Here is a 17,976-nt window from a genome sequence, read left to right as displayed (position 1 = left end):
TAACCAAGCTCTCATCCAGAAATTTTCTTCATTCATTCATTCATTTCATATCACATCACAACCCTGTTTCTACTTATGTTTATCTCTGAATCTTCCAGTCATGTCTTTATGTCTGTAATATCTTTTTTTCCCCCCATAAAAATATAACTAAAACAGACTTGAGAACAAGCTTAAGGTCTATAAGCGTGTCTCCATTGCCTGCAAATCTTTTTTTTTTTTTTTGGTGTGCTGAAATTTCAGATTTGGCTTTCCTTCCTCGCGTTGTTGTTGCTGGGCTAAATGATTGGTCGTTTGAGGCTTCTGTTTTCTTTTGTGTGAGTTTGTATATCAATTCAAAGTAGGATGCACACATCCAAAAATCTGTTAAACAGGTGCTCGATCAAGAGAAAGCTTAGTTGAAATGCAAAAAGCCCGGCACACTATTTTATTTTTATTTATTTATTTATTTATTTGCTTCCAAAAAACATTAATGTACTTTCATGAAGCACAAGCGGTCTTCATCAGGCAAAAACACAGCAAATATCAACAACTTTTATATCAACACAATGAACAATCACACGTTTAATTTACATAATGTTTAAATTACATGAAAAATAACAGTATGCTGGTCTTTTTGCATTTCAGCTGAATTTGAATGTCTGCGAGCAGCGAGGGCCCTTTGTTCCGCTTTTGTTTTTTCCCTGTAGGTGTGTACTATTATGTCTTTTTTTCAACAGGACATGGAGAGTATTCCTATCAGCAGTCTTCCTATGGGGAGCAGAGTTATGAGAGATCCTTTGACGAGTCGTCACAACACTATTATGAAGGCGGTGAGTTCCAACGGAGTATGTTCAGAACCAAGCTTAATAAAATCAAATGTTATTATAATATAGGGTTACTCAAACACACACACACACACACACAAACACGTTTGTATATGTGGTTTATGGGGACTCCCCACAGGCGTAATGGTTTTTATACTGTGCAAACTGTATTTTCTATCCCCTTACCCTAACCCTACACCAAACCTAGGTTTTAAGCCATCTGGTTTACAAGGACACCGGAAGTGTTTTCCTGTGTTCAAATAAAGGAGTACTTGAAGGAGGAGTTATGCAATAATCATGATAACAATTAAACAATTATGCTTGATTAAAACATAAGGTTAAAGAAAATATTACGAGGAAAAAAAAACTGCTAGATGTTTAATAATTTATCATCAAGAAAGGAATATGATTTTCAAATAATTCATAGTCAATAATGTTTGAGCCAGGTGAAGCTGAAGAGCAAACGAACACCAGTAAACTTGTGTTTTTCTAGCAGATTATTTTATCATATAGGATGCCTTTTTGAGGTATTGGTTGACTGAAGGTGCTTGCTTGTGGTGTTAATTCTGCAGAGAATGTCAAACCAGATGACACAGCAAATTTGAAATGTAAATGATCCAGTTTCTTCAGCAAGAGAGTGGGCCTCAATTTTCACTGTGGAGTCTTTAGTCTGTTCCCTGACTTCCAACAAAGCTTCTCTCACCTTGCCTGCTTGGTAGCGTAAAGGTTCAATATTGTTAACTCTCCCATCGCGTTCCACTCCAGGACTTGAGTGTGACATCCACATTCTTCTGCAAGATGATCCATCTTTGAGGAGACCCTGAGAAGAGTCTGTAAAGTTTTTCCACATTTCCAAAAAAAACCCAAAAACAAGTGGCATCCTTTAGCTGCATCTGAAACCATTAGATTTAAAGGAACACTCCAGTATTTTTGAAAATAGGCTTATTTTACAACTCCCCAAGAGTTAAATAGTTGAGTTTTACCGTTTTTGAATCCATTCAGCCGATCTCCGGGTCTGGCGGTAGCTCTTTTAGCGCAGCTTAGCATAGATCATTGAATCTGATTAGACCGTTAGCATCTCGCTCAAAAATGACAAAAGAGTTTCAATATTTGTTTCCTATTTAAAACTTGACTCTTCTGTAGTTACATCGTGTACTAAGACTGACAGAAAATGAAAAGTTGCAATCAAAATAGTCACCAGCTATATCATAACTAGTTACCTAGCTGGGGACTACTTTCATGTGCTATCAATATCATTGCGCCTGCTGGACTCATGGTACGGCAGCAACGTTCTTTGATTATTGCGCCAAAATGAGAGTATAGTTCCTAGCCATATAAGCTAGAAAATCGCAACTTTTCATTTTCCGTCAGTCTTAGTACACAATGTAACTACAACAGAGTCAAGTTTTAAAAAGGAAAAATATTTAACCTGTTAACCTTGCCCCCCCCCCCCCTTCCATTTGGGGCCTCACAGGTGAAAATAACCTACCTAAATTGAAATGGTAACAGTTCCTGACAAAGTGTGCTACACAAACAAATTAGGTATCTTTGGAAAGAAGACACTCTAGGCTTTACTATCCATCATCCAGAGTTGATAATGCTCAAAAAGATAAAAGATTAACTTTGTCCCGTTTCATTTATTCTATTAGAAAACAATGACACATGCAAACAAAGAGCGTTCAGTGCGCCATCGCTCTGGTAAAGGTTATCAGGTTCACAACACAACTAAATAAAGAAATGCACTGCAAATACAAAAAAACACCTGCAAATTAAAGGGTTCAGCCATCCAGTGCGTTGTGCTTGACCGAATACCTCAAGCATGTGACGAAAATGTTACACCCCTGTACTGTGATGCCGTGTCCCGGCGCAACGACACAAAAACAATAAAACCCATTATAAACGAGGCATTAGTTGCATCCAGTGGGGACATAATTACTGATTATAATTACTTATACTGTCTTTTTTCAGACATCACCATATCTGGATTTGTGATCGGAGAAACGACAAGCAAGAAGTACTACTCTACACTACTCAAAACTTGCGTTTGAATTGTCAGTGGCAAATTCTTTAAATAAGAAAACGTACTTACATGCTGTGAGTCAGAAGAGCCAGACTGTCCTTGCAAAGCTGGAATTGCCCCACTTTATAGAAACAGCCTTTGTTGGCAGGCTACTCCCAGGTTCAGAAAATAGTCCTCCGTAAAATGCGCTGCACACACTCTATTATTTGGGTTGAACTGTTCTGGAACAGTGTTATAAATACAACTGAACCACTGATTACTAGTTGGGTCCTCTTTTGGAAGCCCAAACAAAGTACTTTCTCTTTCACAACGAAACATAGCGTCTCCACGGCATGGCGCTGATGGCAGCAACAATACTACAGCCAGAATAATAGTTCCACCTTCTACGCACTGCAAATGCTCACAACACAAACAAATAAAGAAACGCAGTGCAAATACTCATAACACAATCAAACAAAGAAACACGCTGCAAATAAAATTCTTTATTTGGTTGTGTTGTGAGCATTTGCAGTGCGTTTCTTTATTTGTTTGTGTTGTGAGCATTTGCTGCACCTGCTGTCAAACTGATGAAGATGTTTTCTTGATTTGTTGGTGCTTTTTCTATTTGCATGTGTTTTCTGAAGTTCTGAAGTTGAGCTCTCTCGGTCACCGTACATTACTGAAAGGGGTGGCTGTTGAAATTGAGTGATAATCTTGTCATTTTACATTATTGACACTATTTTTTTTTTTACACCAAGTTAAGTTAAGTCAAGACGTATTGTCAAGTATGGTGACCCATACTCGAAATTGGTGCTCTGCGTTTAACCCATCCAAGTGCACACACACAGCAGTGAGTAGTGAACAAATGCACACACACACACCGTGAACACACACCCGGAGCAGTGGGCAGCATTTATGCTGCGGCGCCCGGGGAGCAGTTGGGGGTTCGGTGCCTTGCTCAAGGGCACCTCAGTCGTGGTATTGAGGGTGGAGAGAGCGCTGGACATTCACTTCCCCCACCTACAATCCCTGCCGGCCGGGGACTCGAACCCGCAACCTTTCGATTACGAGTCCGACTCTCTAACCATTAGGCCACGACTTCCCCCACTATTGTTTGCTTTGACACAATCTGTATTGTTAAAAAGTGCTATATAAATAAAGGTGACTTGACTTGTTCACAGAGTGCTGTATCAAAGCATATTAAATGCAATGTTGACTGGAATGAAGAAATTGGGTAAGAAAAGGTGCATAAGCAACAGGGATGACCACAAGCTTGAGAATACTGTTGAGCAAAGCTGATTCAAACATTTGGGAGAGCTTCACAAGGAGTGGACTGAAGCTGGAGTCAGTGCATCAAGAGTCTCCACGCTCAGACGTCTTCAGGAAAAGGGCTACCAAGTCACTTCTGAAACCGAGACAACGTCAGAAGCATCTTACCTGGGCTAAGGAGAAAAAGAACTGGACTGTTGCTCAGTGGTCCAAAGTCCTCTTTTCAGAAAAAAGTACATTTTGCATTTCATTTGGAAATCAATGTCTGGAGGAAGACTGGAGAGGCACAGAATCCATGTTGCTTGAAGTCCATTGTGAAGTTTCCGAAGTCAGTGATGATTTGGGGTGCCGTGACGTCTGCTGGTGTTGGTCCATTGTGTTTTATCAAGTCCAAAGTCAACACAGCCATCTACCAGGAGATTTTGGAGCACTTTATGCTTCCATCTGCTGACAAGCTTTATGGAAAAGATGATTTCCTTTTCCAGCAGGACTTTAGCACCTGCCCACAGTGCCAAAACCACTTCCAAGTGGTTTGCTGACCATGATATTACTTTACATGATAGCCAACATGCCTGACCTGAACCCCATATGGAATCTATGGGATATTTTCAAGATGAGAAACAGTCGATCCAACAATACAGACGAGCTGAAGGCTCAATAATGCCTCAGCAGTGCCACAGGCTGATTGCTTCCATGCCACACCTCACTGATGCTGGAGCCCCGACCAAGTATTGTGTGCAGAAATGAACATAATTTAAAGAATTTGAACTTTTCTGTTTTGCAAATCCGTTTTTTTTTTTTTGATTGATCTTAGGAAATATTCTAATATTTTGAGATACTGGATTTTTGACTTTCATGAGCTGTAAGCTCTCTCAGACATCGTGCTGTTTACAAAAGTTCTCTGATGATACTGCCCTTGTGGGTTTAATCAATCAAAATAATGATCTGGACTATAGAAGAGAGGTTGAGCTTTTTGTTAAATGGTGTGATGAAAATTTCCTAAAATTGAATGTGGAGAAGACTAAGGAGTTGATCATTGACTTTAGACGAAATAAAGAAGCAATACTACTGGTGACGATTAATGGCCAGATTATAGAAATAGTCTAGTCCTATAAATATCTTGGTGTCCATTTGGACAGTAAATTAAACTGGAAAAGAAATAGTGAAGTTGTTTTTAAGAAGGCACAGTCAAGATTATTATTTTTGAGAAAGTTAAGTTCTGAATACATTTCACTACATGTTACTACATTTCACTACATGTTTAATACATTTCACTACATGTCGTACTATGTATGTATATGTATGTGACAAATAAAATTTGAATTTGAATTTGTTGGCATCAGTAGAAAGCTTCTTTATGTCTTCTGCCAAGGAATCCTGGCTAGCGTCCTGTTTTATGCAGTGCTCTGTTGGTGAGGCAGTATCACTGTGGAAAATAAAAATAGGATTAATAAAATGATCAGAAAGGCCGGTTCAATTATTGGTTTTATTCCTGATTCTGTTGATGTTATTGTGGGCAAAATTTAAAAAAAAAATTAACTCTGAAGGACATCCACTAAATTATATTTTTAGCGGACTTAAGAGTTCATTCAGTGAGAGACTGGTAATGTTCTACAGAACGATTTAGAAGGTCTTTTATTCCAACTGCTGTAAGGTTTTTTAATGAAGTGGTGTAACTAGTATGTGGATTAATATTGTGCTCGTGTTTATTGTTGTCATTTATTGTGTTGCCTGCAAAGTACAGTGGTGGCAAATGGATTGTTGATGGACTGATTCGATTGTGATTTAGAGTTTGTTGTTTAAGAATTTATTGCGTTGTTTTGTAATGTACAATTGTGGCAAATGAGTTTCCCCTTACAGGGATTAATAAAGTTTCTAACTAACTAATCATCAAAATTAAAATAAAAAAAACTTTTGATATGTTTTACTTTACATGTAATGAATCTAGAATATAAGAAAGTTTCACTTTTTGAAATGTTACCAAAACTTTTTTCGCAATATTCACATTTTTTTAGATGCACCTTTATTAAGATGTCAAGGCTATTTATGGATGTTTAATCAAACATTAACTTATGTTAACTTAATGTTAATTAACTAGCCAGCTAATGCTAGCTTGCAATATAGCCTATAGTTTAGTTTACATGAATTGTCTTAACTTACCTTTATCTTGCGGTATTTTCCTCTTCCTCTGTTTTCTTCTTTTTTCTTTTCTCTGCACCACAAGGATATGTCCTTTTTTGTGACATTAATGAGAGTTTTGCTGCAATGCCGCTGCTTCTTCAATCAACTTCAATAATCAATCATAGTCTGACTGACTGTGCTTGCATCATGCTGCCTGTTAACATATTGCGTTTTGTTTGTTTTTTTTTTCATTTAATATTGTGTTTTGTATAATTACCACTGTCCATTGACACAAATAAATTTTTTTTTTTTTTAAAACACACAAAAACAAATCTGTCATTTCATGTAGGGCTCTTGTTAAAGTGGCACAGGGCACTAATCTCGATATTAAATGCAGTCTTTTTGGTGTGATTCTTGAACAGACCATAATCAAAGAGAAATAGGGCTGACCTTGATTATTTACTGTTCTTAAGTAGGCAACAACTCCATAAGCTTGCCCTGTGTCACAAAAAAAAAGTTTTTTTTATGAGTGATGCTTCTCGGATCCATTGCTAGAGACACATTGGCTCAAGGAAAGCTAAACCTTGGTAGGACTTGCAGATCTCTCTCCCAAAATTTCCAGTGTTATAATAGGTAATTAAGCAGTAGTGAGTCACCCCAGTCTCTGGTTTTGTCCCAAAGCTTGTCTTATCAGTATTTTTGCACATTTCTGTCAGGACCACTATCTCGACTCCCCTGACCTGCCAGAACTAACGCTATACGCTTAATTTTTGGTGAATGTTGAAATGAATCTGAGCAGGTCATACTATCAGTTCACAGGTCGATATTTGTATTTCATTGTGTCATTTAGAAAATGCCAGCTGGGTCCAAAAGCCGATTCCAGAGAATCTACTTGTGTAAGCCAAAGTTCCGACTGTCTGATTGAGCATCTTTGGGCAGGTGATACTTGTGACACTTGGCACATTACTGGCCCACTGGTAGAGCTCAAACCCACCAAGTGACAGGATCTCCCTAAACTTATTATTTACCAGATTTCTGGCTTGGTCTGCACAGCATGGAGTACAAGTGGTGCCAAATGGTAGAACTTGCCACTCATACACTGATGAGGGTTTGGCTCTCTCTATATCACTCCACATGTGTCCACTATTTCAGCTTACCATGAGTTTGTGGATGGTTTTGAGTTTTTACCCAGTGCATATTCCAACTTGGGATTTGCCAGTAGTTGTAACTGTTCCAGTGAGACTTTTCAAAGGGGCAAAATCACAAAATAATTTAGGGGAGGGTCCCTCAACTGAAAACGACACAAAACACAGTAGGCCATTTCAAAGTGTTTATATAAAATAAAGGCAATCCACAGATCACTACATGAAAAACAGTCAATAAAGTTTTTTTTTTTTTTGTGCAAAACAACCCGTTGTGTGTATAATAAATAAACTTATCTGGTTGGATGAAAACTCGTCTCTTAGACGAAGCATGAACTAAATCCAAATAATGAAGTCCTCAATGATGATAGAAGGTGAAAAAAATCCAATAGTCCGATAGCAAGTGTATCACAAACAATCAGCGATCTTTTATTTATTTGTTTATTTTTGCTGACAGGCTTGATTTGGAAGTATGGCAGGGCCAGGGTGCTCAGTAGTGCCTACTTCTTAGGGAATTGTTCAAAGCATTATTATATGTCCTTTCCAGTTTCCTGAATGGTGCTGTGCAATGCTGCCTCATAATTTTTTCACCGCTTGGGAATTACTCCTCATAGAAAAAAGAAAAGATTATTTGTTACCAAAGACCTGCTAATATACATTGCCAAAGGTGAAAAATCCTAGAGGTTTTGTCCTTGGTCATCTCAGGACAAACAGGGATAACTGAAAAAAAGCATAAAGTCAAAAAAACAAAACACACTAGCAACAAAAGAGAAAAACGGCTCAGGTTACTTATGTAACCGTGGTTCCCTGAGAGGGAACGAGACACTGCGTCCTCTAGAGGTCGCTATGGGGAACTCCATCTACGTGACCCGTGTCTGAAGCATATATACAAAAACACCAAATATTGGCCGGCGACAGCCTATGACGTCACTCCCGGTGCGCCCCAGTATAAAAGGGCGCCGGGAGAAAGCATCATCCACTTCTTCGTCTGAAGCTGCATCCGAAGCATGGCCTAAAGTCTAGAGGACGCAGTGTCTCGTTCCCTCTCAGGGAACCACGGTTACATAAGTAACCTGAGACGTTCCCTATCAAGGGAACTTCGAACTGCGTCCTCTAGAGGTCGCTATGGGGAACGATATACCCACGCCGCCATGCTGAGGGAAGTGCATGCCATTCCAAAGGCGAGCACTAAGCATCAACTCTTATCAACGATAAAGGAGTTGTCCCTGGGATGAATTGACGGCTGTCAGTGACATTATCCCCTTCGGCCAAAGGCCTGAGTTTCATACCCCGGAACTTACCTGATAGAGGCCGGACCTCGTGGACCTAGGGTAAAACTCAAGGCTTGGAATCAGAAAGAAGGATTCCTTTAAGGGGATACGACCAAGCGCTTAGGATAGTAACTAAGCCTGGCCTGTCACCCAGGGGCTACTGCTTGCTCCTACAAGAGCTCGCTGAAGGAACTGTATCAACAGATCCTTAGTAGTAGCCCCCGTACAAATAGTATCACTGGGGATACATAGGTAGAGTGGGGCCCAAGGAGACCGGGGCCTAACCGACTCAAAGAATGGGACGAAGCCTCAGCGCGTAACCTATACCATACAGGATTTTTAGAAAGGACCACAAAACACTCGGTGTGCAATCTTACCACAGCGTGGCTTTCAGAAAGTGCACAAAGACTAGCGTGCGCACTTACCATAACATGGATTTATAAACATCGTTCTTTTCATATGCTCTGGAGGGAGCAGCAAGCTCATAGATAACCCTCTATAGCGAGGGGAGCAGTGCCGGCTCGACCAACAAGGAGAGCTCGTTAGGGAGCAGCATGCTCAAAAGTAACCCTCTATAGCGAGGGGAGCAATGCCAGCTCTACCAAGACAGAGCTCTAGAGAGCGGAGAACTTAACTCTCAGTTCATGAGCGGATACTAGCACATACATGAGTAGAGTGGGGCCCAAGGAGACCGGGGCCTAACCAACTCAAAGAATGGGACGAAGCCTCAGCGCGTAACCCATACCATACAGGATTTTTAGAAAAGACCACAAGACACTCGGTGTGCGATCTTACCACAGCGTGGATTTCAGAAAGTGCACAAAGACTAGCGTGCGCACTTACCATAATCATGGATTTGAAAATTCTATTCTCCAAATGCTCTAGAGGGAGCAGCATGCTCATAAGTGACCCCCAAAATGAGGGGAGCGATGCTAGCTCTACCAAGGCATAGCTCTGAAGAGCGAAGAACTCAACCCTCAACGTAAGAGGGGACTCAGACGCTCGTAAGGGAGCGGCATGCTCATAAGTGATCCTCTATAGAGAGGAGAGAAATGCCAGCTCGACCCACAAGAAGAGCAGCATGCTCGTAGGTGACCCTCTATAATGAGGGGAAGCCATGCTAGTTCAACCAAGGCAGAGCTCTAGATAGTGGAGAACTCAATTCTCAGCATGAGAGGATACTCAGCACATACATAAGTAGAGTGGGGCGTAAGGTAAAAACCGAGGCCTAACCAACTCAAAGAATGGGACGAAGTCTCAGCGTGTAACCCATACCATACAGGATTTTAGAAAAGACCGCAAAACACTTGGTGTGCGATCTTACCACAGCGTGGTTTTTAGAAAAGTGCACAGAGACTAGCGTGCGCACTTACCAAATATGGATTTTAGAAACCGTATTGTCAGATGACAAGGAGGCCTAAAGAAAGGCCTGACGTGCTGAAATTTCTGAATAACGGAGCTCTGAGAGCGGAGACTCGACTCTCATAAGAGGGGAAACTCAGACGCTCATCAAGGAGCGGCATGCTCATAGGCAACCCTCTAACGAGGGGAGCAATGCTAGCTCTACCAAAAACAGAGCTCTAGAGAGCGGAGAACTTAACTCTCAGTTCATGAGAGGATACTAGTACATACATGAGTAGAGTGGGGCCCAAGGTGAAAACCGAGGCCTAACCAACTCAAAGAATGGGACGAAGCCTCAGCGCGTAACCCATACCATACAGGATTTTTAGAAAAGACCACAAGACACTCGGTGTGCGATCTTACCACAGCGTGGATTTCAGAAAGTGCACAAAGACTAGCGTGCGCACTTACTATAATCATGGATTTGAAATTTCTATTCTCCAAATGCTCTAGCTTTAAATAACGTTACTCTCTATCAGATGCTCTCTGGAGGGAGCAGCATGCTCATAGTCAAAGTGACCCTCTAAGAGAGGGGAGCAATGCTATCTCGACCAAGACAGAGAGGATACTCAGCACATATATAAGTAGAGTGGGACCCAAGGAGAAAACGGGCCTAACCAACTCAAAGAATGGGCACTAAGCCGCAGCGCGTAACCCATACCATACAGGATTTTAGAAAAGACCGCAAAACACTTGGTGTGCGATCTTACCACAGCGTGGTTTTTTAGAAAAGTGCACAGAGACTAGCGTGCGCACTTACCAAATATGGATTTTAGAAACCGTATTGTCAGATGCTCTCTGGAGGGAGCAGCATGTTCATAGATGACCCTCTAAATGAGGGGAACAATGCTAACTCTACCAAGAAAGAGCTCTGGAGAGCGGAGAACTCAACTCTCAACATGAGAGGGAACTCAGACACTCAGAAGGGAGCGACATGCTCATAAGAGACCCTCTAAATAAGGGGAGCGATGCCAGCTCACCCAACAAAGAGAGCTCAGAAAGGGAGCAATCATGCTCATAAATAACCCTCTAAAGTGAGGAGAGCAATGCTAGCTCGACCAAGTATGAGAGCAACCTGACAAGGAGGCCTAGAGACAGGCCTGACATGCTGAGGTTTCTGAATAACGGAGCTCTGAGAGCGGAGACTCGACTCTCATATGAGAGGAAACTCGGACGCTCAGCAGGGAGCGGCATGCTCATAGGCAACCCTCTAAGTGAGGGGAGCAGTGCCAGCTCGACCAACAGGGTAGAGCTCGGAGGGGTACAGCAGCAACCAGGATCAGGTTGTTAAGTAACAAAGCTCTGGGAGCGAAAACTCTACTTACAGCAAAAGAGTTTCAAACACTCAGGAGGGAGCGGCATGCTCATAAATAACCCTCCACATTCTAGGCGAGGGGAGCAAAGCTAGCTCGACCTACAAACAGAAGGATACCTAACAACCCGAACAAGCTGCTGGAAATAGTATCAGGGTAATAGGTACCCGAACAGAAGGCAACAAGGGGTCAGGGAAAACTGCTACTTAAAACCCTAATAAGGGTGAGCAGTTCTAACCTAAACCTCTATGCACCTATCATGGCCTCGTTTGAAGAACAAAAGGGCCAGACCAGAAAATGTTGCTCCTCAGAGCCAAAGCATTGTAATAAAGTTGCTCAGCACTACACCTGATACCAGCCTGTAGTACTGGTTTATTTTAGGTTAGTTTGAATGGTATAAAACACACATACCAGCGAATCTGATAAAATTGGATCGTACTCACCCATCCATGGATCCCGCGCAGAAGAACGGTCCAGCTTTTTTTCTTTGCTACCTCTCTTTGACCCGCGCCACCCTGAAGCCCTACCCGCAGGCGGGGAAGGGCGCGAGTCGCGACACTAGCCTTCTGTGCCCATTTCTGATCCTCAGATCGGGATGGGCCAGGACCCCTGCGCTGTTTGAGCTCAGACCTGGACCTTCTCGTTTAAATGAAGGTTTAAAAAGCCGCTGAACGCGCCTTCGCCTCCCTAAACCTTTCAACCACCGACTCGACGGAGGTACCAAAAAGTACGGAAGGCGAAACCGGAGCACTGAGAAGAAAGCCCCTCTCTCTCTCTTCTCAATATCTGCCAGGTTCACCCACAGATGTCTCTCCATTACCACCATGGCCGCCATAGAACTGCCCATAGCAGAGGCGGCCTGCTTAATGGCTCAAAGAGCTAAATCAGTGGTGCGGCACAGCTCAGCAACCTCGTCAGGTAAAAAATTACTATTATTTTTTTTTTTTTTACAAACCCTGACTTTTATCCAGGTCTTTCAACAGATCAGCCTGATATGCCTGAAACACTGCCATAGTGTGTAATGAGGCGACAGCCTGACCTGCTGCTGCGTATGTATCACATTCCAGCGTTTTTCTTTTTCTCAGATGACGTCAGCGAAATGGCGTCATTGTCATCCAACAGCTCGCCCTCGCTCGCGGCAGACGAGTGCGAGAAGGAAAATCCCTTCTATAACTCATTGGCGAGAGCCACCTGCAAACCCCATGAGCTCATTTTCCTCCGTGCTTCAGCAGCGGAGGGTCCTGAACCGCGGGAAGCAGACGGCTGCCCCTCTTTCCTCGAAAAGAGAGACAGACGAGAGCGGAGCTTTTAGAAAAACGCTCGCAGTACATGCAGCGCACAAACCAAAGACGCAAAGATCATGTGAGTCATCAAGCATCCGATAACGTGGACACGGATGCACACATCTCTCAAACGCCTTGCTAGTGCTCGCCATTACAAAAGTAAAGCATACTTACCTCGTAAGATGCACGCTTCAAACAAAACAGTCATTGAAGACGAAGAAGAGGATGATGCTTTCTCCCGGCGCCCTTTTATACTGGGGCGCACCGGGAGTGACGTCATAGGCTGTCGCCGGCCAATATTTGGTGTTTTTGTATATATGCTTCAGACACGGGTCACGTAGATGGAGTTCCCCATAGCGACCTCTAGAGAACGCAGTTCGAAGTTCCCTTGATAGGGAAGCGAGAAGTAGAAATAGGGAGAAACAAAATGAGAAACAGTTGTGAGCGTGTGCACGGCTGCGTAATTGTTCTTTGGGAGCGATGAATGAAGCTGAATTACAAGACGCTGTAGATTCTACATTTGTTATTGTATTTCTGATGCTATCTGCTGTATTTTATCAGTGGACAAATTCATAAAGTCATTACTGCTAAACTGTGAGGGAATATTTAGTTCGGGTGAATAATAGTGAAGCTTTGCAGGCACCATTAATAATCTTGAGGTAACAAGGATTACCTTAAATAAATGTCACGCGTGTCAGAATTTGACAACAGACTGCTGCTTAAGACAGTAAATGTAAGAAGATTTTTTTTTCCCCAAAATATTTCGTCCTTGAACAACAAATCAATGATAGCATTAAGGAACTGTGGATGTCATGTAGATTGTAATAGATTAAGTATATATTCAGTTCTCTCTTCATGCATGATCTCAATGATCTTTCAGGAAACTCTCAGTACAGCCAACAGCAGACTCAGTACCAGCAAAGCTCTGGGACGCACCAGACGTTCAGCCAGCAGCAGTACCCGTCCCAAGCCGGCTACAGCGCTCAGCCTCAGGGATACGGTAACAGACTACATCAGATTACACCGATTTCATTCAGTAATTGATCCCTACAGATGATATACAGCAATACAGTGACGTGTGCTGTTTGGCTCTGAAGGTGCAGGGCAGGGCAGCTCATCCCAGTATCCTCAGTATCAGCAGGGCCAGAGTCAGCAGTACCCAGCATACCGCTCCATACAGCCAGGACCAGCCGCGCCGTCACAGAGGTCCTACTCTTTTGAACAGGTGAGCACGATGACTGTCCTGTACAGATGACAAATCAATATGTTCCGGAAGCATTCACAAACCAGCCCAGTAATGAGAGGGTGAGTTCACTCATCAGATTTCATCCAAAGTCTGATGTCATTTATTAAATTCCATTATGTATTTATTTTTATTTTTCTCTACAAAGGGGCAGTATGGAAACTATCAGCAATAAAGAGACATGGCTAATGTTTGGGGCAGTTTTTTGAGTCATCCCTCTTTACGCTGGACGCTGGAGAAGTAGAGGATTCTCCACCAGCGCTGTCTCACAGGCTTGCTACGGAATCAAAATCAAACTCTATAAACGGTAACAAATGAATTTGATTTTTTACAAGGGTCTGGAGTTTATTTTTTAATCCTAATTTTATCATACAGGATATATTATTTTCTATACCAGCTCACTGAAATCTAGGATACTTTTGATTTTTTTTATCATTTGTTGAAATGATTTGTTATTTTGCACTTTAAGTTTAGTCGATTGTCTGAATGGATTAATGTTCTGATAGCACAAATGGAAATACTGATGTTTATTTTCCATGTTTATTTTGTTATTTATTTCAATTTGAAATACTGTAATCATACATTTTAATCGAAGGGAACGCAAAATTGCAGACAAATAGCCAAAGTTCAAATTTTACACACATAATAAGTTGTATATAGATTGCTTTATGGGAATCCTCATGCACATTTATATAGTATGATGTTCTTCAACAGTTTAAAGCGTGACATGCTCTGAAAAAATAATTCTACTAATTTCTTTTTTTAAGATAAGTTGTTGCAAACCATTTATTTTAGCTACATTTAAAAATATATATGTTGAAATTTAGTCAGCTAAATTAGTTTATTTAAATGTAGCTCAAATAAATTGATTGCAACCACTTACCTTAAAAAAAATGGAGTAAATTCAATGAATCATTTTTGTCAGTGTGCCGGTTGTGATGTTCTTCTCATCATGTTTTAGGGGACTGAATGTTTAGGATGTAGACATTTTCATGCCTTACTGTTGCTCTGACACTGTATGCTGTATCATATGAACAAACATTAGGGTTATTAGGAAATTCAAACCTAAAAAAAAACATTTTTAATGGGGGTTAAAGATGGGTTCACCCGTAAGGGGACAGCACACTCCAAAATTGTGGCAAATTGACGTTAAAGATAATTATCACTGGCTGTTAAACAGCTTTTATTCCATATTGCACAAATAATCTGTGACAATTGCAGGATACGTGTGTTTACTTAGCAAACTGTACGGTTTATCTGTAATTCGATTACTGATATTGAGTATGCATATGTAGTGTGTGACTTATGTGAAAACATCTAGTTATTGTAAAGACATTTGTGATCATTTGAACAAATATCTTGCATCTCCATCTTCACTGTTCTGTAATATGGACTTTTATTCAATTGATAAAAATGACAAATAAATTAATTTGCATCCCTGTCCTTCACCTTAGCACTGGTGTCCTTGTGTTCTGTGACAGGGTAAGGATTTTTAAAGCTTTTTACAGGTAAACACAAGTCAAGGTGCGATGGCGATGGCTCCATTATGATTTACTATACACACCAAACACATAAAATAAGGCTTTCAAATGTGTTTGACGTCAGTGATGAACAGTTCTTCTGTGAGAGTGAGTGCTTGTCTCTGCTAGACATATTAGGAACAAACTATATTCCTTTCTTTTTTTTCAGTCTATTTTATCTTATTCATTTGAAGAATCCTTCGAAATAAAACTCTTTTAAAATAGGTTATTTACCACATCAGGAAGTTTTTCTTGTTTTTCACAAGGGGCTGAAAGCTGCTGATATACCCTATAACCTTTACAACCCGGGATTTGTTTATTTTTTTCCTTCTAATTTTAGTCTCGTTACAAACACACTCATAAAGGTTCATAACTATTTTACATTTTGGCAAATTGTCAAACAGTCTGAAGCTGATTGGTGTTTGTTTGGGTAATAGCTGACGCTTGAAAGAGGAAGCAGAGAGGGAAATAATTGCTGCCAGTAATAAATCAAATGCTAATCATAATCCATATTATGTAATGGTTTCCAATTGTGTGCTGTCGCCTGGGCCGTAAACCTCATATAAATGAATATCCAAAAAAAAAAAAAAACCTCTAAAATGTTGGCCCACGTGTTCAGCCATGTCATATCCAGACCAAACGTGACAACAATCTACACTTGTCCCAAAAGATTGCTAGTTCAGTACACAATAAACATTATTTTTTCTAATACAGCCTACTCACTAAGCTGTTGAAATGTGAACAAAATATATAGCAAATACTTGAAGTAGTTAATAACTTATATCATTCCTGTATTGAAAAGCTTGTCTGAGGTAGTCCCTCCCATGCTTTGATTTCATTGGTCGACTCACCTGCTGGTCTGCCCTCATTTTTTTGAAAAACACTTCATCTGTTCAATAAAATCACTTTGTAAAATTGCTCAGAAATGTGAAGCATTGAGAAAATTGCATGATATTAATGATATTCCTGCACTTTTCAGTCTTTGTATGGACTGTTGTAAGTGACAAATGAAAATCAGGAAGTGAGCAACTGTTTATTTGTTTACGATTGTTTACCATAAAAGTTCATGGACAATTAATTTACAGTAAATGGCTCTCCTTAAATATTAAACAGTCAGATAATTGAAAACATACTGTACATCTTTCTGAGAGTTTTTAATTGTAAACTCATTGTCAAAATTATTTCCATGAGAATTAAAATTTTAGACTTTCACCAGTGACCGTCTCCAGAGCGGTTCGGTTTCATTTCGGCACTGTTTTGGTCATACTTTTCCTGTTCTGGTTACATGCTAAACTACTGAAAAAACAATAACAATAAAAACACCGTAACTTAGTAAGCATAGACAAAGGCATTAATCGCTATATACTGTGAAAGCATTGCAGAAAAACCAAAACATGCACATATTTCAATACTGAAAACAAATGTGATTTTCCCAATTGTGTACATTCATACTGATATGACTGACTTCTGTTTCTGAGAACAGAAGGTATAAATGTATTTGACGAGTGAAGTGAAGCGTCTCCTACCGTCGCCTCCAGGAGCTTCAGTGTCTCGCTCAAAGGCACAATGATGGGAAGATCTGTCTCTCAGTAAACCTCACATGGCATGTCATTTTATGCACTTGAATGAATGAATTCCTCGTTCAATACAGCGGACATTTAAAGGTTTGAGATGTCCGAAGCATCTTTAAGTTGTAACAGGTGTTTGAATGAGAACATTTTGAGTTTATAAGATTGTTATGGTTGCCATACCGTGTTTTTCCTTTGACATTATTGTCAGGGTTGGGAGGGTTATATTTAAAATGTATTTCACCGCAGATTACAAAATACACACTTTAAAAAGTCATTTGTAACACATTTAGTTAATTACTCAAATTTTGTAACTTAATCTAAACACTTTTGAATGCTTTGTAATTCTAATAAGGTATGTAACACAACGAGTCCTCTGGAGAAAAATGACATCTACAAAACGCAGGACATTGGTTTTCCTCTGCATATTATTTTTTAACAAAATCAGTTTCCCACAATATTTCTTAATGATGCTCAAGAAGGCAGCACAATGCATTAAATTGTACTTATTTTGTCTTCTGGGAAACATGTAATTATTAGATTCTAAAGGGTAGTAAATCCATCCATCCATCCATTATCTCCCGCTTATCCGGAATCGGGTCGCGGGGGCAACAGCACTAAGCAGGGAAACCCAGACTTCCCTCTCTCCGGCCACTTCGTCCAGCTCTTCCAGGGGGATCCCAAGGCGTTCCCAGGCCAGCCGAGAGACATAGTCTCTCCAACGTGTCCTGGGTCTTCCCCGAGGTCTCTTCCCGGTGGGACATGCCCGGAACACCTCCCCAGGGAGGTATCCAGGAGGCATCCTAGCCAAATGCCTGAGCCACCTCATCTGACTCCTCTCGATGCGGAGGAGCAGCGGCTCTACTCTGAGCTCCTCCCGGATGACTGAACTTCTCACATCTCTAAGGGAGAGTCCAGCCACCCTACGGAGGAAACTCATTTCGGCCGCTTGTATTCTCGATCTCATTCTTTCGGTCACTACCCACAGCTCGTGACCATAGGTGAGTGTGGGAACGTAGATGGACCAGTAAATACCTGCTGAT

The 17,976-nt window shown here is 41.0% G+C and overlaps 1 protein-coding gene across 1 annotated transcript in view; it reads left to right on the top strand.

Moving 5' to 3' along the window:
* The window catches only part of LOC306859433 (calcium-responsive transactivator-like), a gene marked incomplete at both ends in the record, with an annotated part of 91,139 nt that extends 77,119 nt beyond the window's left edge, over positions 1-14,020 (top strand). The window contains 4 exons of the mRNA XM_079400450.1: positions 717-809; positions 13,483-13,602; positions 13,700-13,827; positions 13,994-14,020. Of these exons, the coding sequence (XP_079256576.1) occupies positions 717-809; positions 13,483-13,602; positions 13,700-13,827; positions 13,994-14,020 (368 nt within the window). The remainder of the gene's footprint in view (positions 1-716; positions 810-13,482; positions 13,603-13,699; positions 13,828-13,993) is intronic.
* Between the last annotated feature and the right edge of the window lie 3,956 nt (positions 14,021-17,976).

This window comes from Barbus barbus (genome assembly GCF_936440315.1).
Source record: "Barbus barbus genome assembly, chromosome: 40".
NCBI lineage: Eukaryota > Metazoa > Chordata > Actinopteri > Cypriniformes > Cyprinidae > Barbus > Barbus barbus.
Note: the sequence above shows the minus strand (reverse complement) of the source record. Positions and strands in the feature narration are given on the sequence as shown.